This window comes from Ricinus communis, chromosome 6 (assembly GCF_019578655.1).
Source record: "Ricinus communis isolate WT05 ecotype wild-type chromosome 6, ASM1957865v1, whole genome shotgun sequence".
Lineage (NCBI taxonomy): Eukaryota > Viridiplantae > Streptophyta > Magnoliopsida > Malpighiales > Euphorbiaceae > Ricinus > Ricinus communis.
Window position 1 is genome coordinate 17602351 of NC_063261.1, and position 24885 is coordinate 17627235.

The following is a 24885-nucleotide window of genomic DNA, read 5'->3' on the forward strand; positions in this document are numbered from 1 at the left end:
ATTGGCAGCCAAAAGTAGCTGCAACATTTACTCCTCTCCTATAACATTAAAATCCGTAAGACTATTCAGACTTACTTTAAATCTGAACCTAGTTTAATTGACAGCAAAATTCGTGGGTTCTAATTGCAAAAGTGAGTTATCTTTAACACTGAGTGTTTGTACTTTTCAACCATTGGGCCTCCAATGAACTAAGAGAAATAAATAGCATGGAAATATGTGTATAAATAGTTAATTTACTCGACCTAAATGATAATTTAATGAGCTGTAAAAAGTAGTTCATCACACTTTCATTTAAGAACCAATAGATTATTGGCTGACATTGATATTTGATACACAATTTAACTACAAAATCAAATTTTGGTTTCAATTATTAGTTATGTATTATTTACTAAATGTTCAAGGGATTGTGGCTTCATTTATATGGCATTATGACCGTCTAATTTGAAGGTAATAAGTAGATTATACATAATTGATTCACATTAGATCACAAGAAGGTATTTTGCTCTAAAATCTTAAATTGGTCGAAAATTGATAAAGAAGAGTTTGTTTGGTTCGGTTGATCAATATAATCGGTAGCTGGTAACTGATAAATTAAATCGTTTGGTATAATTTAATTAACAATTATTGTTAGTATATTAAATGACCATTAAATATATAATTTATCTTTATATATATATTATTATATTATTTTCCAATGATATGAATTAAAAATATTATAATAATTAAAAATATTATAATTAATTTTATTTAGCTCAATTATATTTATTAATAAAAGTATTTATAAAAGTTATTTTAAAAGTAAGGATTAAAATTTAAATTTCATTAATAAATTATAAATAATATAATTATTTTAACTATTAAGTTTGATTTCAAAATAATAATTATTTATCATGAATTATAAAAAATTAATTATATGAGATCAACTTAGAATATTTATTATTAATAAATTTTAATAAGGATAAGATTTTCTAACAAAAATAAAAAATAAAATCAGTTATATATTATAAAAAAATACCTTAAATATAACTAATAGAATCATGACTAAATCGGTTATCAACTTCTGATTCTTAAATTTTACCAAATATGTTTAATGTAGTTATTCACTGAAAATAACTACCACGTGCACAAAACTTCTAAACCAAACACACTCAAAATAATATTTATAGTATAAGAAAATCAAAGTGCAATTTAGTCAACGTTTTTATTTCTTCTACCAACAACGTATACACACCAGTGCATACCAATAATTTCACACTATTTATAATAAGAATTTAGAGCTGTGGTCCATGACTGCACTAGCTTCATGGAAATGCAACCAACAAAAGATCCATCAAAATTTGTACCCAAATGCTATAATTGATTTCCACTTGAAGATTATCTGTATATATATATATATACATATTAAGTTCAATCTCTACTTTGCACAACATTATTCACAAGTCAATTTGGTTCATCCATCCTCTACACATGGCTTCTTCTTTTACCCATTATCTAATGATCATAGCTTTCCTCTTCATTTCTCCATTTTTATGCTCTAATAGTAACAATTATATGGCCGCAGCCTCTCGTTATCTCCTGCATAATCCTGAGAATTTATCACCTGTGCAAAAGTTTCATGCTTTGCCTCCTCTACCTAGGCCTAAATTGCCTCCTTTGCCACCCTTTCCAACTTCCACACCACCACCCATTTCGCAACCGGAAGCACCACCAGCTCCCATGTCATCAAACTCACCTCCTAGTGGATCTACATTGACACCTACAATGCCACCAAAATCATCTCCAAAATCTTCCTTGGCTCCCTCCAAGCCACCAAAAAAATCACCTCCAAAGAGTTTCTTGGCTCCCTCTAAACCGCCATCAAAATCACCTCCAAAGAGTTTCTTGGCACCCACTAAACCACCAACAAGATCACCTCCAAAGAGTTTCTTGGCACCCTCTAAACCGCCATCAAAATCACCTCCAAAGAGGTCCTTGGCACCCAGTAACACACCAAAAAGATCACCTCCAAAGAGTTTCTTGGCACCCACTAACCCGCCAAGAAAATCAGCTCCAAGAACTACCTTGCCTCCCTCTGAACCACCAACATTGCCACCACCAACCTCAACATCTCCGGCTCCGGATACTTTCTCGCCGCCCACCGAACCACCCCAGGAAACTCCAAAACTTGCTCCCCCAACCGTGGAAGTTGAGCCACCAGTATCGCCACCAACTCCAAGAGTGCCGAGGGACATAACGCCACCACCTTCGCCTAAGCCTATATCAAACCCATTGCCTACCTTCCCTCTATTCCCAAAATGCAAATTTCATCCGTTTTTCTATTGGCTTCCCAAATGTCCAATTGGAAAATCTACAACTCCAGCATCCCACCCTCCTTCAAAGCACTAGACATTACGTTTCTGTGTGCTAATAAAATATTTTTTTTCTTCAAGATCTATAAATGGAAACTCTATGCTTAAATTATATAATATCAAATCCAGTTCCAAAATCATCTGATGAATGGCGACTTCTGTTGCACTGTAATTTTCCAAGAATTCTTGTAAACCCATGTTTGTATTATGAGATATTTGTATCACATTCCTCAGAGAATGTGCCATTACATGTAATGATGATGTTAAACTTAGTCTCAACGTATCATCTTCCAACTCGCACAGAAGGCACTGAAGTTTCTCTTTTTTTCTTCTTCAGTTAATCAAAAGGCATATCAGTTTTCATCTTCCATTGATGGCTAATTCCCACTTCCAACTGGTTAATTTTCTTGCTCTATTAATGGGTTTTGTTACATTCAGCAAATAAGGCTAGAGTGCCTATTCTTACCAAAATATATAAAAAATTTAAATAAATTTCATATTAGTCATAACATTAAAATATTATTTTTAATTTTATTATTTTTATTTTATATTTTTTTCTTAAATAAAATAATTTTTTTTTTAGATTTCATATAAGCATAGCATAAATAAAAGATATGCATAAAATTAGAAATTCTCAAGTCATTACTAATTCTAAAATTTCATTGATTAAAAGACACTTATAAAATAAATGTGATAATAAATATATACAAATAAAAAATTAGTCATAATAGAAAAATTACCAAATTAAAAATAAAAAATATATTAAAAATCATTAGAAAACCGAACTTTTAAATAGCATATAGCTTATATAAATATATGTCATATATTTGTTAGGATTGAATTAAATACTAGACATGCTACATTTGAGGACTATCTAAAGTGGTAAGAGGTTGGGAAGTTGAGGTTTTGAGTTCAAGCCCTCGCTTGTGCACTAGGTGAAATTTTACTTTTATAACGAATATAAAAAGATGACTATTTTGTTGTATAGCTCAGGATCCGTAAATTTTTTATGGATAAAAAAAATACTAAAATATCTATCAGATATTATTTTTCTTATTCTAAAAATAATTTTTTTCTTTTTAATTCGTCCTATGTTAAAATTTATTTTCCTTCTTTAATTATTAATTTAATTATTTCAAAACAAATCATTAATTTAGTAGGTAATTGTTAGAAATATCCTCAATTAATCATATGAATGTTATTATATAAATTTTTGATAATATTGAATTTTTTTATAGCTTTCTAAAAAACTAATAAAAATATTTTAAAAAATAATACTAATAATAAATAATATCATTAATTAAAATATTTATATTTTCAATATTTGGATGGAGGGAATATCTAAGTGGCATTAAAAGAAAATCATTGTTCACTTCTATTAGACCCAAACGCATCGTTTCTTTCCTTTCCGAATTCCTCAATGACTGGTTCCTTTTTTCTTTCCTTTCCTTTCTCCAGTCCCTCGGGCAAGAAACAAGTATCAACATCTCCGACAGCAGAAGCAGCAATTCAAGAAACCCATGTTCTTCAATCAAGCCCTGCATGAGCAATTAGCCCTAAATTATTATTATTTTCTTTTATTGGTTAAACTAACGCAAGATTCAAATAATTACAAGCCCCTGTGTAATTCATTCTTGGTAACTTGCAATTTCTTTTTGATTTTCTCAGTTAAAAATCATGAGGAAATTGGAATTGAAGAAAAAAAAACGACGAAGATGATAACCAGAGAAAATACGATGTCGTTTCAACTGCTCTGTCCCCTCTCGTAGACACGTGTCGAGCCCACAGAATACGACATGTCGTTCGTTATTTTAGTCAATCTGTCAGTCCCGCTTTATTTATATAAACCGCCCCTCTCTCGCTCTTCTCTACATATATATATATCTCCCTGTGTTCTTTCTACGAAGAAATCAAAATCAAATAAATTTAATAAAAAGAAAATCTTGAAATCGCTAATCCAAGTCCAAAATTCCCTCGCTCCTCTTTATAATCCACTGCAAGAACGATGGAATCTCTCTCTATTAACTCAACTTAAACCAGGTACCTTCTTCTCTTTTATTTTTATTTTTTTAGTAAATTTCTCTTCCGAACTTTACTTTCCAATCAAAAATCCAATTCATTTCTTCTCTTTCTCCATCTCCTTTCGTTTCTTTGGATTCAAATTCCTTCCCATCCTCTAAAAACACACACACACACACCCCACTACTCATTAATTCACCAAATTGTAATTCTTCGTTTTCTATCTTTTATCACTTTAGCTAAAAACCCAATTTTCTCATTCGCAATTAGGTTGCTTTTCTTTTCTTTTTTTTTTTTTTTTTTCCTTTTTCAACTTCAGTTATTAATTCTAATTATTTTGCGCTTTTTTTTGTTAAAGATTATGGTCAAGGCGTTTATTAAAAATAGAGTATTGGACAGGTTTCTGCTAGGGTTTGATAAGTGTGAAAATCTTTATTGCTTAAAAGTTTGTCACTTTAGTGCTTATCTCCTCCATTTTCACTTTCTTTTTTAAAGGGTTTTTGATTTCTCTTATATTTTGAGCGCAGGGGAGGGGTGCTGTGATTTAGAATATGGGCACTTACGAGTCAGGTAGTGCTTCCCAGGATTGCCGCGATGAAGGTATGTTGGTTGTTTTGTTTATGGCAGATAATGAGCTGTTGTGTAAAGCAGGTTTTCAATTGAAATAGTGGATAGTGGATGGGTATATAAGGCTTACAAGTTAGAACCATAATTACACTTTATAATGTGCTCATTATGTTTTTGTTAAAAAAATAAGAAGATTTTATTAGAAGTAGATAAGATATTTTAAGTCTTGTCTTCAGGTTCAAGAAACCACAAAAGTACTGACTAATAAAGAATGCTTTTTAATTGCATTGAATATCAGATAAGGACCCTTGATATTAGATGTTGTTGATATTTTTAGTATATAGAAAAGTACTAACAGGAATCTTCTTCTTACTCGGAAGGCAAGAACATTTTTCTGTTCTTTTCATATTGCAATTCTGTTTCATTCTAATGTTTATCCGTGACTGATTCATCAGATGATGAGGAGGAGTATGAGGAGGGTGGTGGGGGTAGCAGGTTATTGGGATTTATGTTTGGGAATGTCGACAATTCTGGTGATCTTGATGTTGATTACCTTGATGAGGTAATTTTCATTGTCTCTTTCTTCTTTCTTCTTTCTTCTTTCTTATACTGTTTACCATCTTATGTTGCATAATTGAAAAGAAAAATGCTCTATGTGCATGCATAAACATCTTTGTAGAAATTGCAATCAATCAAAGATGGTATAATTAAGTTGAATTGAAGATCTACAGGGTGTAGGTCCACAGGTAGAGGAGAAAGAACTGTGTTGTCACTGGTTTTTAATTGTGTCCTAAGTTGCAAACTGGACAAGTTTTACCTTTATGATACGACTAATTTTACCATTTTATTTGAGTTCTACATAATGCATGGATCCTTGTTGGAAGTTACGTTACTGGTATAGTGTTTCCTAAGTTAAGTTAATGACGTTGATCAATTTATGTTAACATTAGAAAATACTATCTTTATGTTTTGAGTCTAAAGAAGTTTAAGTTTTCAGCTTCACATAGAGTGATTTGGTTTTATACGCTATAAAGATTCAAGCTTTGCTGAAACTTGTTGGTTTCATTTTCTGCCTTTGTGTGTGCTTATACTTATGTCCCCTAGCTGGTTTTTCATTCTAATTTTTTGTTGGGTGCTTGTGGAATGAGCATCCTTTACGATAGATATGTTCCTGTTTGTGATTTTGACTTTGATGGTAAAATGCTTATCTTCAGGATGCAAAGGAGCATCTTGCTGCACTGGCTGACAAGTTGGGTTCATCATTGACAGATATAGATGTATGTAATTAATTTTAAAGATTTTCTTAGCATTTTCTCGATCTTATTTCAGAGGATTTCTTAGTTTCTAAGTGAACGCAATGGGTTTTCGTCTTGGGGTTATGTTAGAATTCTTCATTTGGGCTTCTCACTAATTTGTGCCTTTTCTTTCAGTTGTCAGTGAAATCACCCCAAATAACAGCTGATGCCGCAGAACAAGGTGATGTTGTCTGCCAGGAAAAACTATCTCATGCAGTTTTTGATGTTCTGTTAGTATCTTTGTTTCTTTAACTAATTAATTTATTTCTCTATGTCTCTTAATTCATTTTTCGATTGATGTTAATTGGTAAATATTTTAAAAGGAGAGTTTCAGTACAAATTGGCTGGTTAATAGTTTGGCATACTAGAGTTTGGTCTACAAAAGTCGGAACTTAGTTAAGTAAGTTGTGCCTTAAATGAAGGTTGTGAATGCATTCATGTTCCCTTGAAACATTTGTGTATGTGGAACACCCTGCAGAAGGAAAGCATTACCTTTCAATGAGCAGAATAATTTCTTTTACTATTTTGCATTTACGGGAAGATGAGAATTTTTTATCTTCATCATTTCTTGTGCACAGGTTAATATCTGATTTAAGGTTCTTCTAGACTTGTTTAATTTGTTGCTTTGGTCTAGAGTGGTTCCTGACCTGAACACTGGTAACATAGATTTATTCATTGTTTTTGGTATTATGCATCTCTCCATCGTCATCCTGTCCTGTGTTTTTCCCCTTTCCTGGAAGGATATGGGCTAGAAGTACATCACTGGAAAGCATGGTTGAATATGTGTCTGTAGCATAATTTGTAAGAGTCATAGTTTATCTGGTTATCCATTGCTCACTATTTTTTCTGATTTTGCATTCAATGTGGAATTCTTTTTGCTAGATTATGATGAGAAGGCTGAGAATGCAGTTGATTATGAAGATTTTGATGAGCAATATGAGGGACCAGAGATTCAAGCTGCTAGCGAGGAGGACTACTTGTTGCCGAAAAAGGAGTATTTTTCTTCTGAAGTTTCTCTCTCCACATTGAAGCCTACAACTTCTGTCTTTGACGATGAAAATTACGATGAGGAAGAAGAAGAAAAAGGAGGAGGAGAAGGAGAAGAAGAAGAAGAAGAAGAAGAAGAAGAAGAAGAAGCAGAAGAAGAAGAAGAAGAAGAAAAAGAAGCTGAAAAGGAGCATATAGCTGTGGATGAAAAACTAGAAGACCAATGTATTTCTTTATCAGGTTCACTATGGGGTGTATTGCGTCCTTCCATCCCTTCTTTACTACTTATCATCCATAATCTTGTGTTTCTCTTTCAAAACTTCTCATTCATTCCCTTTATTCTCTCATTGTGACTATACATTTTTCTACACCCTTGGGTGTGTTCGGGCCTAAATATCTTTTGGAAATACCGTTTGATGATGCTTACTAGATTTGTGACTTGGGAATTTGACATGCCATTGTGTTAATTATCCTACCTGCCAATAAATATGCCAGCATTTAGCTTAATTCTGAATTATGCAATCATCTTCATATATTTTTGGGTTCTGTTGCAAATATTTAGATTAGTGGGCTTTGCTCAGGTTAAATTAGATATGTTAAAATTTATTTTACTTTTCCGTTCCTCTGCAATATTTGAACTAAGGGAAATTATTCCCTATAGATTTGAACCAAGTCTGTTTATCTCAATTTTTATGTTAGTGAGTGGTTTAATCTTTCCCTTAATATTTGTTTTAAATCTTTTGTCCTTCAATGTGATTAAATTCCTCATTCATGGGAGCAGCCTGTCTTCTTAAAGTGGTTTTCGTTTGCAGTAGATGCACCTGATTTCAGTATGATATACAAAAATGTCTTCCATATTTCTTATTTTGGGTATGATTTGCAAAACATCCGTTAGGTCAGTTTGGGTTAGATTGTTGGTTGTCATGACATTGGTGTGGGACTTTTCCAGATTGTGCATTCTAGAGAACGATGAGCATGTGGAATGCACATTATTTGTGTCAAATAAGACCTTATGTATCACATCAGTACTTCATTGTCAATGAAATTAGAAAAGGTTTAATATCATAAATCTACTCTTGTACAAGTAATATGACGAGATATTGGATTTATGCAAGACTTCAATTCTGGGAGCTAATTTTCACCTTTGTGGGTTGTCTTGTATCTGAAGTTAAGTTTGAGTATGGTTTCCTGAACCTGGAAATCTATAGTTATGGTCAGTTGCATGGATGTATTGGAAACACATTTTTCATCCCCTAGTTCTGTTCTCTCTATAAGTCCATTGCTTGCAAATAAAATAGTAGCTATTCTCTATGACATTTCAGTAATGATCTTGTGAAAATTTTCCCTTCTTTTCATGTTTTAATAAGAAGATGGTTGAATGATTGCATGTACTTGTACCGAGTTCACATGGTAAATCAACTGCATCACATATGGGTAGGAAGAATAAGTCTTTGGAGTTAATGACTACCCTCTCCTGTTTATTACTTCAAAGAAGCTATAAAACTGCTATAAGAATTTAAGATTTGCAAGTTAGAATGTTGTCCCCAATAATCAGTTTCTACTTGAGATTTTCTTCTCCTTTCTCTTTTCTTTTTCTGGGTGGGGGAAGTTCAAAAATGTACCATGTGCTATAGCTGTATAGCACCTTTTCACTATTGGGCTTTGGAGCTTTTCTATTTTTACTTTTTCTTAAATGTTTTGCAAATATGGTTTTAATATGTGATCACTTAGGTACAATTTGTAGTAATTCTATGAAAATTATGTGTGTATAGTGCTCATATGGTATAAGATAACTCATTACTCTAAAGCAGTGTTTTCTCAACTATATTTCTGTGTATAGAAGAAAAACAATATGTGATTTTTGTCTTAAAATAATATTTTAGAAAGAATGCTAAAACTCAGTTGTAGGGTTATGCCATGCAGTACATATGCAATATGAGTATCATTTAGTAACTTCAACTACAATGGTAGTCAAAACTAAATGAAAACCATAGACAAAAATGATGGTTCAAAAAATGCATGTTCGTCACTGTTCAAATTTTACTTGCCCATTTAATCATTTTATCTACTTACTTTTCAATATTATGTCTGACATAGCTTAGAATCTATTTCTCAGGTGAGCAGGAAATTGATGTAATTAGAGGAGAATCATCTCCACAAGATGGCACACTACTTAACTCCCCGGATACTGAAAATCTTGACTCTGATTTAGAAGACTTTGATGAGGTGAGTCTGGAATTCTCTTTGGTATTGTCCTTTCCTAGTTTTGGATCTTCCATCTCCTCCTACTCTTACAAAGCCTAATAATGATTGTTGAATGCATTACTTACATCCAACACATTGCATCAACTAGTTCAGAATTTTCTCCTTCTCTTTCTATAACATGTATGTTTTTGGGTTGTATAATTACTCGTACATTCTCTAGAATTTTGCTCTTTCTGACTTAAATGTGAATAAAGGAATGTAAGACTCAATTTCATTTACTAGTTAAATTTATTTTTCCAGCTAATTTGGATAATTTTCTTGTCAATCTCTGTTGTATTCATTATGTACCTCTGCATTTGCTCTAAATATCTTTTCCATTCCTGTAATAATGCTGACATAGGCTCATTCCTTTTAGCAGTCACTATTACACAAGATTACGGTATGTCTGGACTTTTTGTGAAGGGCAGTAAGCATTGCTGATTCTGGAATGAACTTCTTCGTCTTTATGAAAGCTTATGAAAAGTGAAAATTAAAAGGGATAAAAGCAGAGGAACTTGTAGTTTAATTTTGGTTCTTCTTTTTCTGAGTTTTGGTTATGTGCATCATCAAATGCACTGATGCTGAAGGTTGACCATATTGAAGTCATAGGAGATAGGAAAGCAAAGGATAGACCTAAGATGGCGCAAAGAAATAGTGAGAAAGGATTTAAGGGTATGTAGGCCTAAACCAGGGGCAATAGGAGAAATGGATATATATGGCCAAGTCCAACGTGTTCAGGGTTAATGCTTAGTTACTAGAGTTCTTCTGTAGTATAACTTGATAGATCCTAGATTACATTTGGTATTTTTCTCAAAGATAATTCGTTCTTTCTTCAATGATTGATAAATGACGGCTATCTCTATGTGAATGGTATTTCACCATTAAATTTTTGTACAAGTTGGATACATAGCGAGTTCAGTGGTTATTTGGATGTTCAGACTAATCGTAATATTTGTGTTTCCACCTTGTATATAAATAGGAGAAAACAGATGCTATTGAGGAGCCTCCAGATGGTAAAAGTTCTGCCCCACTACCTGTTTTGTGCGTAGAAGATGGTCTGGTGATCTTACGGTTCTCTGAAATATTTGGTATTCATGAGCCCTTAAAGAAAGGGGAAAAAAGAGATCGTAGATACTCCATTTTCAAAGGTAAATATTTGCTTAAGTGTCACTTTCAACACTAAATGTTTCTGATGTATCCATTTTTTTTCACCATCTTATCAAGATGTCTTGTGGATGGCTGGATATATATTTTGGGACATCTGCATTCACACAACATACTCTTGTTATATTTTTACTTCAATTTGTATTTTGGGATTTTCTCTCTTGGGGTTCTCTTTTTTTTTTGAGAAAGAAATCAATTATATGTATTTATTATTTTTTATCAATTGTTTTTGTTTCAGTTCCTATTTTGACTTCATGGTTTGTACTTCAATTTCAGAAAGGTATAAGTCTATGGATGTTTCAGATTTTGTTGAAGACGATGAGGAGGCATTTTTGAAGGGCTCTAGTCAAGTGTTTCAGTTGCACTCACATGTGAATCAATATGAGATTGCAGCATCTAATGATGGAGGATCAGAATCAGGAAAATTTGGTGTTATGCAAAGATCTGCTCAGAATGAGGAACAAAGGAGTTCTTGTGTCAGTGGAGAACCAATGAACAAGGACTTATCAATAAATATTGGCACAGGATGGCAGTCACCACTGTTCTACCCTCTTGATCAGCAAGATTGGGAAAATAGAATTTGCTGGGACAATTCTCCTGCTGTTAGTGAGAATTCTGTAGAGAGTTGTGGATTGTCTGGACCTGATTTGGCAGATTCTTATACTAAAGAAATGGAACTAGGTAGTCAGCCACAAAATATTCAGTCGTACCTCCCTGTGCAGCCAGATGAGAAAGATCATAATTGTTTCCTGCATAGCTCTCCTATTCTTGTGGAGTCATTTGGCTCTTTAGATTCTTCAGGACCTTCAGACTTTCCATTATCGGTTACTTTCCATCCGCAGCTTCTGAGGTTAGAGTCTCATATGGAAGCAGAGAAGCATTATCATGCTGATGATAGAAGAGAAAATAATGCGGTTGAGGTTTTCCAAAATGATGCTTTCAGGCGTTTCAGCAAACTCACATTGCAAAATAAAGACATGATGGACGGATCTTGGTTAGATAATATAATATGGGAACCCAATAAAACTAACATGAAGCCTAAGCTAATTCTTGATCTTCAGGATGAGCAGATGCTTTTTGAAGTTCTGGATAACAAGGATAGTAAACATCTTCAGCTTCATGCAGGGGCAATGATTATGACCAGATCCTTAAAGCCCAGGGTTTCACCTGAGTTATCTGGTCATGGATATGAGTCAGGTTGGCAATTCAATATTGCCAACGACAAGTTCTATATGAACAGGAAAATTTCTCAGCAGTTGCAATCAAGTTCTACCAAACGGAGTGCTTATGGTAACAGAGTTCATCATTCAGCACCTGCAATAAAGCTGCAGACTATGAAATTGAAGTTGAGCAAGTATGATTTTGTGGTTTGATTTCATAACTTTTTTTGGTTTCACATTAATATTCTTAAAATGCGGTATAATATACAAATTTCGGATAAACTAGTGTGTTTTCATTTTTGTGTTATATAAGCAGATAACTACCCAGTTATTCTTGAAATTTAAGCATGCAATGGACAATACATAACTGGAATAACCTATTTAAACTTCACAATAAATTGCATCTGTTGCTAAAACCAAGAGTGTAAATGAAATTCTACACTGAGATATTATCTTGCTAAAGTTATTAGATTTCAGGGAAAACAGAAGGAAGATGGAGCTATGATGACTGAAGAATAGAATAAGAATTTAAAAAGAGTCCTGGGCAAACTTTGCTCAAGCTGTATTTGGGTCTTACGTAGTTTGATTGGAGGGAACAGCTTATTTAATGTGTTAATTTTTGTGATTTATTTGTTGTTTAGTCTGGGATGATAACTTATCCTCCGACTCCCATTCCTTCACAAATTTCCTTAATCAAACAAATCTCATTATCTTGAATTCAAGATCAATTTCCGGAACCCCCTCTATATTGACATGACACCTTTTGCCACTTCATTGTTCTGTTGTATGTTGTTAAAAATGAGGTCCTTGCTTCTCAAGCTTTTGAACTTGGAAATGAGAGCATCTTGGAAGTCTATGGTCCCCAGTACAGATTACACTATCAAGCTTAGCCTCAGACCCAGATTACCTTCAAGGTTCTGTTGTTAATGTTGAAGAACAGAAGTAATGGCCTTCTAGAAATGGCTATCAATGTTGTTTTTTCTTTTTGTGTTTGAGAAATGTGATTATTGTATAGTTCTCTCAATTATGGTTGCTCATCAAGCCTACAAGACCATCATGCCTCCCCCGCCTCTTAAAATTGAAGCTTTTCTTGTCTTATGTCATTTTCAGTGAACTTGAATATGCTTCATATTTGTGTTGCTAATGTTGGTTTTACCTATTAGGTTTTTATGTTCTATGTTTTCTAAGTTCTCCATTGAATATGACTTTCGGTTTTACAGCAAAGATTTAGGTAACTTTCATCGACCAAAAGCTTTATGGTATCCCCATGACAATGAGGTGGCTGTCAAAGAACAAAAGAAACTACCTACTCAAGGACCAATGAAAATTATATTAAAGAGCTTGGGAGGTAAAGGAAGTAAATTGCATGTGGATGCTGAAGAAACCATCTCTTCTGTTAAAGCGAAGGCTTCAAAAAAGCTAGGTTGTAATCTCTTTCTGCATGTTATTTGACGAATCTCTGCTTCTAATTTTGGCTGTTGCTACTGTTCTTATGTATATAGTTATTACAAATGTGTCGTTGCTCATGAACTGTTGTTAACACTTCTGAAAGAGTTTATTTGTTATAACTTCCTTAGCTTTTTTCTTGGTGATCCTAACTCCATTAGTTTCATATATATATATATAGTGTTATTTCCTCTTCTTTTAAAATAAAAGAATTAGTTTTTTAATTTTACTCTCGGTTTCTTTCAGAGTGGGATATCATCCTCAGTGATGAAATCCTTGTCCTTATTTTTGTCTTGGAAAGAAATTTGCTCATTCTTTTGACTTGCCCATTACATATCCATTTTTTACTCACACGGTGCAAATTCAATATATATACTCATTGTTCTTGCTGCTGCTACGGTTATTCTTGCAACTATTCTATTCCTCTTCTACAGTTGTTATATCTAAATTGCTGGAGAAGGATAATAGTACTGAAAAGTTTAATATATATATATATATATATATGCTTTATCTTCTGTAGATTTCAAGCCTTTGGAAATGGTGAAAATCTTTTACTTGGGGAAGGAGCTTGAAGATCATAAATCTCTTGCTGCCCAAAATGTCCAGCCAAACTCCCTGCTTCATCTTGTTCGTACAAAAATTCATTTGTTGCCAAGGGCACAAAGAATTCCGGGTGAGAACAAGTCTTTGCGTCCTCCTGGTGCATTTAAGAAGAAGTCAGACCTTTCCGTAAAAGATGGTCACATCTTTCTTATGGAGTAAGTTGCCTGAAAGTCTTGTCCTTATTTTAATATCATAAAATAAGAAGGCAAAAAAAAAAAAAGAAACCTGGGGATATAACATGGAAAGTATTCTTATTTGGCTATTTCTTTCTTAACATTTGTCTAACTGTTATCTGTACTTGATTTTGCAATTTGAGAGCATGTTTGTGCTCATTGGTTTTGTTCATGCACATTACTTGAACAAGTAGAGACTGAGGTTCATTTTATTAATATGTGTTATTCTTTAGAGTTGAATCTGGTATATTGACCAAATAATCATTTCTAGTAAAAGATGTAAATAGTGGAAAGTGCACAATTTCTTGTGAAGAAAAATTTCATTGAGAAAGGAGAGGAGAGTATATAGTGGTGGACTAGGAATGCTCCGATATAACCCATATATACGGTAGTATGGTTTATGGAATGTGAATGTGTAAAATCACTTTAAATTTTTGAACTAAATAAGATGACAGTTTGATGTTTTGTTGCTCAGAGATTAGTACTGTAAACTTCTTTTATACATATTTCATTAACAGACAAAATTATTAGATATTCTTGTTTCCATGTGACATTCCTTTCTGACATTCAATATTTTCCAACATACCCTGATTTAGAATTTCCTTTCTCATGCACATGGAAGTGATATTTCACAAAGTTCTTATGTTTCCTTTTTTTTAGGTATTGTGAGGAGAGACCTTTATTATTGAGCAATATTGGCATGGGTGCAAACCTGTGCACTTACTATCAGAAGTCAAGCCCTAGTGATCAAACTGGTGTCTCGTTGCGCAGTGGAAACAACAGCTTGGGGAATGTTGTGGTACTAGAGCCTACTGATAAATCTCCTTTTCTTGGAGACATAAAAGCTGGTTGCAGCCAGTCGTCACTTGAAACAAATATGTATAAAGCCCCAATTTTTTCTCACAAGGTTGCATCCACCGATTACTTGTTAGTTCGCTCTGCAAAGGGAAAGCTTTCTATTAGACGCATTGACCGGATTGCTGTGGTCGGGCAACAGGTAGTTCTTTTTTTTCTTTTCTTTTCTTTGTTTTTTTTTTTCTGCTTCTTTTTCCAGAATCTACCGCAGAAGCTTATCTTCGACTAGACTTGTTCTCTGATCTTGATTAAAGATTAACTTTTTTAATGATATCTTGTCATCTTTGTGTTTGGAAGCCTTAATTTTTACTCAAATCTTCATATATGCATTAGTAATATGCCATTATGCATCCAAGTCTTCTACATTACACTAGTGTCTGAGCTTTTAGCTAAGATATGAGAAAAGACAAGTTTGTATTTGTCAACATTTATCTGTTCCAAATTTTTTATGTCTCTTGCTAATACTTGTAATTTCTTTTCTGTGCTTGATTTAATCTTCTTAAAAAAATTCATTTCTTATGATAACCATATGTACTATTTGATCTACCACTAAATCGCTCCCAGAAGTCTTATCGTTAATCCATTGTGGCTGTGTATCCACACTAAAATTATGTGTACAAAAAGAATAACCACCAATATCATCGCCCTCTTATCAACACTGCTTTTATATATCTCTATCCCATTTGTTTGATTGAAATTTAGATCTTTAGTTTTTAAACAACATACTTAAATTCATGATATTATTCAGTTTTAGGCACTGGTTAAGTTCTAAGATTTCAATTCATGACTTTCAGTTTTACCAAACATCTTTCGACTACCTTGTGGATATCTAGAGATTGCCATTAGAAACAACATTTATTGCTAAATGGCTCTCTGGTCAGGACAGCATCTGCTTTTATTAGGATCAGATTTGCGGCTTGATTACAGAGGAAGCCTTTTTCTTCTATTTATGTAAATGTTTTAGACTTGGTTGAATCAGTAGGATTTTGTTTGTGTAGATAAGAAGTGATGTAGCAGATGGCCTTAGTAGAATAAACTGTTATTTGAGAATAACTTAAAATATCAAAAAGAACCCAATTGATTGTGTCCATACAAAACTGTGAAAGAAATGGTATGTTGACAGTTGACACCTGTAATTTATGATTAGTGTGAATACTTTTCATTTATAATGCTTTCTTAACATCTCCCCTCCTGTTCTTACCCTTTTGCCGTTCTGACTAGTGGATGTTACGTTTAAGCGGGGCTAGTTGTAATTGATAATTTCCCGGCATCTCTACTTATAATTGGCTTAATTGATTATTCTTTGCAGGAGCCCCTTATGGAGGTATTATCTCCTGCGTCTAAGAATCTTCAGGCATATATCATAAATAGGTTGTTGGTGTATGTATACCGTGAGTATCGAGCTGCTGAAAAGCGTGGTACAATTCCTTGGATACGTGCAGATGAATTATCAGCTCTGTTTCCGTATGTTTCGGAAACAATTTTGCGGAAGAAGCTGAAAGAATGTGCTGTGTTGCGGGTATTCTGCTTGAGAACTCACTATAGATAATTCTTGATTTACTAATACATGTTTGCGTGGGTTGGTGATGGTTTTGGCTTTCTGCTACAATTGTATTTTCTACTCACATGATTGTGATACATGGGATATGGAACATACAGAAGGATGCAAATGGACATCTGTTTTGGTCCAAGAAGCGTGATTTCATTATTCCATCTGAAGAGGAGTTGAAAAAGATGGTATTACCAGAAAATGTAAGCTATACATTCTATTTGCACTTGTCTTTACAGCTATTTGCACTTGTCTTTCTGTATTCCACCCCCTCCTGCCACCTTACTTTTTCACTTAATTTTAGTCGTTTTTGAGTTCAATATAGTTTTGTATTCATTAATTCATTTTTCTGAGTAGGATAGGGATATGAATTCAGAGAAAAATTGGCCCTTAATCTCACTTTGACAATCCAGATCTGAGGTTCCAATGTACTTATTCTATATTTCCTCTGCTCAATGTTGTATTTGAACCTATCTCCAATTATGCTACCAGTGCCAAGGTGGTAGGCTGTAGTCATATGCTACATCATGGAAGTGCCATGGTTCCAAACCCTGTTATTGAAAATATAACAAATTGCTTTTGATCTTCTATATTACCTAGATACTAATGTAAGTTATTTAAATACTATTATTACCTGCTAATATGGCATAAACAATACATTAATGGACACACCTAGATACTAATGTTAAGTTATTTTGATCTTTCATATTCTTTTTTTGATATTTTAGGTCTGGAGTTTAATGGATATAGTTTCTATATTTGTACCGAAGTTGTTTTGAGTGCATGACTAAAAGAAAAGCACACATGTATTTTATTAGCATGCGCATCAGTTTTCCCTGTCTACATGTAGAACGGGTTTTTAGAAAATACCTGCTTTCAATATAAATAATGCACGCTGTTGCTTGTTTTAGATTAACTAGACAGAAAGTGTTCATCTGTTGTGTCTGCGAAGTATTTGGTCTTAACTCATGCATGTTTTATCATATTCTTTCTGGGTTAGGTGTGTGCCTATGAAAGTATGCAAGCTGGTTTGTATCGTCTCAAACACTTGGGAATTACAAGGCTAACACTCCCTACTAGTGTTTCAACTGCAATGAGTCAGCTCCCTGATGAAGCAATAGCTCTGGCTGCTGCATCACACATAGAGCGGGAATTGCAGATTACTCCATGGAGCCTTAGCAGCAATTTTGTAGCTTGTACAAGCCAGGTAAGAGTTCTATTCTGTTGATTTATGCATATAACCGTGCCCATTAAGTGTGTTTTGAGAGTTGGCAGTTGGCACATGTTTCTGCTACTTTTGAAAGCAGTTGTATTCAATAAGATACTGGTCTACTAGGAGAAATTAGATTGTTGTAGGAGTAGGACTGTTTATCATTTTCTACTTCATTGTTCTACCAGGGGGAAAAAGCCTTGATTTTTGGTTGTTGGGTCTTACATGGAATGTTTCGAACATTGACTGATATGCTAGCAATGTGGAAAAAGAGACTTGAGTTGGAAGTTCCAGTTTTTGGAACTGTCTCTAACTGCCCTCAAGGTTCAGGCGGCAAGCTTCCTCTACACTGTGCCGTGCTTTTGTTCTATATATAGTTGTATAGTTGAGTGGCCATATTCCGCAGTTCAGCTGTTTCCATTTTCCATGAACTGAACTCTTCTTTGATTGTCATAGTATCTTTTAGTTTGTTCCTTTGTAGTTCATATTTTGTTCTGTCTTTATTTGCGGGTGTCTTCTGTACTTCTTTTGGTTTTTGATGAATATATTTGGATATCAAATGGACAAGATAGAGATCTTAAATTTTCAGTTTCTGCACCAACCTAATAAAGATTATTGGAATTATATTATGAATTAAGTTGTTGATCAAATCTTTTTGTTAGGGTTCAGAAAAATGATATTAAGATGATGATTTATTTTTTCTCTGATTCTTAACTTATTCTTTTCCAGGATAGAGAAAATATTGAGCGTCTTGAAATTACAGGAGTTGGTGATCCCTCTGGCCGAGGCCTAGGATTTAGTTACGTCCGTGCTGCTCCAAAGGCTCCAATGTCAAATGCAATGGCGAAAAAAAAAGCAGCTGCTCGAGGAGGTTCCACTGTTACTGGGACAGATGCTGACCTTCGTAGATTAAGCATGGAAGCAGCACGAGAGGTGTGTTGGTTTCTTGTGACGAATTTTTCAGTTAGCTTTCATTAAACTTATTTATATTCTTGATGCGAATATGCTTGATTTGAACTGTCTCAAATAATTTCGTCAGCCCTCTTGGAATTTGTAAACTTAGCTGAAAATGCAAATTATTGGAATGAGAAGAGTAAGTAATAGAAGTTCATTACATAAGGCATGTTACTTGACATATCATTCTTATACTCCATTGGTAAAAGAATATATTCATTTAGCTACTGGTGTTCAAACATAAGAATTGATGGCATGCTTCTCAAATATGACAGCCTGACAGTTGAGCCATGCCACACAGACATGTCTTGCTGGGTCTTTTTTGCCTGCTTTAGCCAACCATTGAAGTGCTGCAACTCCCTTATGTCACCAGATAAATACATTCAAAGGCTAATTGCTGTTTTATCATTCTTTATTTCCTCACCATGTCATCGGTTCTTGCTTTACAAAAGCAATTTATCCATCAATTCAACAGCCTTCCTCACTGTGCCTTATGCTATGAAACTGTTTTTCCTTTAATCTAAACCCTAAAACCTTTGACTTGCAAATAATAGTGTAATTTTACTCCAAGTGTAGGCATACATGGAAAACAGAATAATGATTAGGTATGAAGGCCAAATAATTCATTTAATTACTTGCTCATCTCTAGGTTCTTCTTAAGTTCAATGTTCCTGAGGAACAGATTGCGAAGCAGACTAGGTGGCATCGTATTGCTATGATACGCAAGCTTTCAAGTGAACAAGCAGCATCAGGAGTGAAGGTTGACCCAACAACTATCAGTAAGTATGCACGTGGCCAACGAATGTCCTTTCTTCAGTTACAGCAGCAGACAAGAGAAAAGTGTCAAGAAATTTGGGACCGTCAAGTTCAGTCTCTTTCAGCAGTGGATGGTGATGAACTTGAGAGCGACTCTGAAGCAAATAGTGACCTAGATTCCTTTGCTGGAGATTTGGAAAACTTGCTTGATGCAGAGGAATGCGAGGGGGATGAGAGTAATTATGAGTCCAAGCAGGACAAAGCAGATGGTGTCAAGGGAATAAAAATGAGAAGACATCCATCACAAGCTCAGGCAGAAGAAGAAATTGAAGATGAAGCAGCTGAGGCAGCAGAATTATGCAGATTGCTCATGGATGGTATGTATTGTTTGTTTTCCAGCTCTTTCATATTGTCACTTCTCATGATTCACTCCTTGCGTAGGCTTGTATGAGAACCACTAGCAGAATGCCAAAATTCAGCACATGTACTATATTTGTGTTTGTGGGTGGAGATTTGAAGGGAATTTTTGCAAGGACCATAAAGGGAAACTAAACATTATAATATGGAGAAGACAGGACTTCTAAATGGTGTTAATCACCTTACATAATAATCGCTAAATGCTTCCTAATGCTGATGTTTATATTACATTTTATTGAGTAGAAGGGCAATGCTCCCGGTAAATTTGATTTGATTGGTCTTTAAGAATTTTTTATTCTATTAGTATTTGCATTGTGATCTTAAAACTTTTTCCTTTGAAGTTTAAGAATTTTCAGAATTTTTTCTAATTTTTTAGTTCCCACTATGATGTTTGAAGAGAATAAGGGGGTTTAAAGTTGATTCACATTGATTGCTGCTCGTTCTTCATATTTCTGTATGTTTTTTGTCATTAATTGAAATTCTTTTTCCAACTATTAGTTCCATTATACAAGTTAATATGTTTTTCATCTTAAATTTTTTGAATGATTAGTAAAAAAGAGAAGGAAAATTGTTTACATGAGAGTTTGATTAATTAAATACTCTAGTCAAATATCATCGCTAATCATGTATAATGCAGATGATAAATGTGTAGATCCTTTAGTTCGATGACGTTCACCATCTACCACTATCACCAGCTACTTGGTTACAAATATCCATTTTAAGCATCCTCTTTGGTATAGATTCACCTATATGTTATATTTTTGCTTATCTTCTCCACTAATTCGAAGGGTCACCCTAGCATGCCTTAGTTCTGTACTCAACACAGCTACTTTAGGATGAACTGAAGAGGTGAAATTACCATGATTTATCAAATTATCTTGGCCAATTCATTACTTTTTTCAACAAGCAAAGTCGTCCGACTTGTCAATTTTGCTTTAAAAAATTAATCACTTGCTAATTCAATTGCACTTCAGCTCTATAAATTTCAGTTATATCAAATGATTATGCTCTATGCATAACTAGTTTCTGCATCTGAAGAGATACATATGACGAGCATATTGTTGATAAATACCTTGTATCTACACTTTCTGTAGATGATGAGGCTGAGCAGAAGAAGAAAAAGAAGACAAAAACTGCAGGGCTTGTTGCAGGATTGCTACCTGGCTTAAAATCAAATTTTGTTAACAGTACAGAACACATTAAGCAAAAGGATAAAGGCCATCCAAATGGGTCCTTTGTTCCAAAAGAGAGCAGCATTAAAGACTCAAAGGAGGTAGATCATGCATTACATTAGTTATCTTTCAAGAGACGCAAAAACCTTCATTTTGATTCTTCTCTTGTACTTCTTATTATGGGATTTGTATGATTAAAAATTTTATATCTGAAGAAGCAGATTTATGGGTACTAGTGGCTGCCACGTGCTTGCAGGTGGAAGCTTTATTTATCAAAAAGAAGAAGTCCGAGAAGGTGAAAGCTCTGAAAAAGAATGGTTTCCAAGATTCAAGCACTCCACCACTTACGAAAGTAAAAATATTGGGTGAAGGACTCAAGGCAAGTGACCTAACTATTTCAATCTCGATTCTTTCAACTTTTCCTCATTAGGTGCCGCTTCCACCTTCCTATGAGTGTAATTAGTCCTTATGCAGTGATCTTGTCGACTCTTGTAATTCTGCACTTCCTTCTTATTGTTCTTGCGTGCATACTTCCCTTAACTGCCCAACACCCACTGCATATATCACAGCTGGTTGATTCGCGGTCCTAATAAAACAACTTCAACTTGGTATTTCTCACCCTTCTACTGTAATCCAATGCTTAATATTCTTTTTCTTCCCACTTCCTGTGAGAAATTTCTTTTGTCCAATAATTGACACTAGAGATAGCAGAAATTTTTTTTTTTTTTTCTCTCTTTCTCTCTTCAATCTCAAGCATCGTCGTTTATTAATATTTTTTCTTTTCTTACTTCTTTCTAAACATTTTCATTCAGCTGCTCTGTGCTCTGACAATTTGTTTCTGCCTGTGTGTCATGTCTTCTTGTTTCTAGCTATTTTATAGTGGTTATTCTTAATATTATTGTGTTGACCTATTGATGATGAGCACATGTTAGACTTTTCCAATTCTGTGGTATGTCATTTTTCATAATTTAAAGCAGAAGTGCAGTTTTGGTGGTTTTGAAATATGGGGTAGTTGATTTATTAGCTATGTTACCAATGTAGTTGAGATTAGGATTTTGTTGAGTTAGGCTCAATTGATATGGTCAGATTAACAGCTAATCATTTTTACTTTTCTTTTGATGTTTATTTGTTTGTCTAACAATTCCTTGTCTTGGTATTTATCTTACTACTATTTTCCGCACTGTTATTTGTTCTTTGCTTGTGTGCATTTTGGACTTTGTGGACTCATTACTAGAGCTTTTACATTAAGTTTATCCATTTGTTACTGTGGCAAACTCAATTTACTTTCATTTCCAGAACCAGATTTTTAAGGAAAAGAAATCATCAAGAGAGAAATTTGTCTGCGGAGCATGTGGTCAGGTGAGTAATTTGGCAATAGATCTCCTTTATGTTACAAAAGTGTTGCAGTATTTTTAACATTTTTTGATTAACCAGCTGGGACATATGAGAACCAACAAGAATTGCCCCAAGTATGGAGAAGAGCCTGAAGCACAGGTTGAAATTACAGATTTGGAAAAATCTTCTGGAAAATCAAATTCTCTAGATCCCTTATTTAAGTCCCAGCAAAAGCTGCAGAAGAAAAAGTCCATGTTAAAAACTGCAACCAAAGTCGAAGATCCAGAAGGTGAGAAATCTAGTTTGAAGGCAAAGCTTCTACCAGTTAAGTTTGTGTGCAGCTCCACAGAGAAAAATTCTGATAAACCTGCTGATGGAGCTGCACAAAGTTCTGAAAGGCCTATAACTTCTGATGTCCGGCCAGACAGTTCTGAAATGGAAACCGGGAGTATGCCTGTTGCTAAGATAAGTAAAATAAAGATATCCAACAAGGCAAAACCTGAAGATGTGCAAATGGATGTGCACAAGCCCGCCATTGTGATACGCCCTCCAATGGATACAGATAAAGGCCAAAATGAATATCATAAGCCATCCATTGTTATTCGCCCACCAGCAAACACAGAGAGAGATCATGTTGAATCTCACAAGCCTTCTATAGTGATACGTCCACCTGCTGTGAAGGACAGGGGGCAACCTCACAAAAAATTAGTTATCATAAAGCCCAAAGAGGTCATTGATCTTGACCAGGTCAGTCAGGATGGAAGCACTGGGCTTGAGTACCGGAAAATTAAAAAAATTGCCGAGTTATCAGGTGTGGATAAGCAAAGGAAGCCTTTGACTTGGCATTTTCCTGGAGAGTCGGCCAAGAAGAAAGCTAGAGAGGAGAGAAGATTGTGGGAAGAGGAAGAGAAGAGGAGAAATACAGAGAAATTGAGAGAAGAGAGAGCAAGGAGGAGTTATGGGGAAGAAAACAGAGGGGTTGTAGAACGAGGAGCACTAGCTGAGCTTAGAAGATATGAAGAAGCCGTCAGAGAGGAGAGGGAAGAAGAAGAACAGCAGAAAGCCAAGAAGAAGAAAAAGAAGAAGATAAGGCCCGAAATTAGTGATGACTACTTAGAAGACTACAGGGCAAGCAGAAGGATGCGAGAAAGAGATCGAGGTGCAAAAAGGCGGTCCATTGTTGAATTGAGTAAATATGGTACAGAACATGCCTCTGCAACGAAGCGTCGTAGAGGTGGAGAGGTATTTCCTGTTTTCGTTCTTGCTTTTTGTTTCCTTTCATACATATATGGGGATTGTACTTTTATGTGGTGATTTGGAAGAAGTTAGGGGGTCAACTTTGTGTCAAGACAGTAAACCCTTACCTTCATCCTCTATGCTCCTTTTCTCTTCTTCCTTGTGTATGATTTATTGATTTTTGTGGTATCTACTCAAATTGGACCGGATGGTTGAAAGTCTAGTATTCTTTTTCTTTCTTTTTTTTTTCTGAAAGCCAGTCTAGTATTTTTCCTAACTGCTATTTTCCGTAAAAATAAGTTAAATTATTTGTAAACAGGTTACTTCCCTTTTTTATCCAAAATGCTGTTTGTTCTGTATGGTTATACAAGTAAAGAAGTTGGGAAATCTTTCCATGCATCACCATGGTACATTTGTATTGCCAGGGTGAGTGCTGATATTGCATAAGTAACAACTTGTGTTGAAGCATTTAATTTCTTTACTTCTGTAAACTATATTATCTCGTAGGTCATTCTACCTGGGACTTGAAAGTGGGGGACCATGACCATGAAACAATGTACCCGAGATATTTTCTTCAACTTTGTAGTTTTATTTGGTCGAGTAGGGAATGCTTTATATTCAAATTATTGGATCAGTTGTCTTGTTTAATTTTTTTCCATAATTGTATTATTCCTCCAGGTTGGCTTGGCAAACATTTTGGAAGGCGTTGTGGATGCACTCAGAGGCAGGTTGGAGGTCTCTTATCTTTTTCTAAAACCAGTAACCAAGAAAGAAGCTCCTGACTACTTGGACATCATAAAACGTCCTATGGATTTATCAACAATAAGAGATAAGGTAAGGAAGATGGAATACAAGCACCGAGAGGAGTTTAGACACGATGTCTGGCAGATCGCATACAATGCCCACTTATACAACGACAGGCGAAACCCTGGTATTCCTCCCCTTGCAGATCAGCTTTTGGAAATTTGTGACTACTTGCTAGCGGAGCAAAACAGTAGCTTAGCCGAGGCTGAAGAGGGGATTGAGTCTGCAGGACATTAACACATCAACTTTGAAATTCATCTCATTATTTGTTTTATATCCCCAAAAGTTGGAGCAAGTTTTTCTACCTCTTTCCTTGGGGTTGTAATCCTTTGTAATGAAATGAGCTGTGGCTTTTGAGCATAGTTTAGTTTATACGGCAATTAAGCCCTTGTAAAATAACGAGTTATATCCTTCTAATTTTTTTTGTATATAGTTGAGTAGTTTTGACCAGTTATGGCCTCAGGATGCTGTGTAGATTGTAAGATGCAATTCAATAGTGTGGAAGCCACGGGTGTATGCAATACAGATTCTGTAATAAGAAAAGCATGGGATGACTTCAATCAGGTCTAACTGCTTGGTGTTCTTCTGCTA

At 34.6% G+C, this 24885-nt stretch overlaps 2 protein-coding genes across 5 annotated transcripts; one reads left to right on the plus strand and one right to left on the minus strand.

Annotated features, from left to right (window-relative positions):
* Positions 1-1337: 1337 nt before the first annotated feature.
* LOC107261523 (acanthoscurrin-2-like) lies at positions 1338-2374 on the minus strand. The gene has a single exon (XM_015721468.2). It carries the CDS (start codon positions 2229-2231, stop codon positions 1614-1616), a length of 618 nt encoding a protein of 205 aa, XP_015576954.2. The 5' UTR covers positions 2232-2374; the 3' UTR covers positions 1338-1613.
* A 1371-nt stretch (positions 2375-3745) lies between these two features.
* LOC8266839 (transcription initiation factor TFIID subunit 1) lies at positions 3746-24864 on the plus strand. 4 transcript variants are annotated; one of them, XM_015721481.3, is made up of 22 exons: positions 3746-4170; positions 4895-4967; positions 5390-5496; positions 6149-6211; positions 6365-6410; positions 7112-7456; positions 9333-9442; positions 10440-10608; positions 10901-11978; positions 13005-13207; positions 13751-13988; positions 14667-15003; positions 16171-16380; positions 16521-16613; positions 17411-17617; positions 18350-18553; positions 19224-19707; positions 20842-21020; positions 21176-21298; positions 22216-22278; positions 22354-23496; positions 24169-24864. In XM_015721481.3, the coding sequence occupies exons 2-22, from the start codon at positions 4919-4921 to the stop codon at positions 24529-24531; spliced, it is 5814 nt and encodes a 1937-aa protein (XP_015576967.2). In that variant the 5' UTR covers positions 3746-4170; positions 4895-4918; the 3' UTR covers positions 24532-24864. The 4 variants fall into 4 exon arrangements, with proteins under 4 accessions (XP_015576967.2, XP_015576966.2, XP_048231608.1 ...); XM_015721480.3 differs by lacking the exon at positions 3746-4170 and adding an exon at positions 4227-4388; XM_048375651.1 differs by lacking the exon at positions 3746-4170 and adding an exon at positions 4227-4388 and having other exon boundaries at positions 22222-22278.
* Positions 24865-24885: the final 21 nt, after the last annotated feature.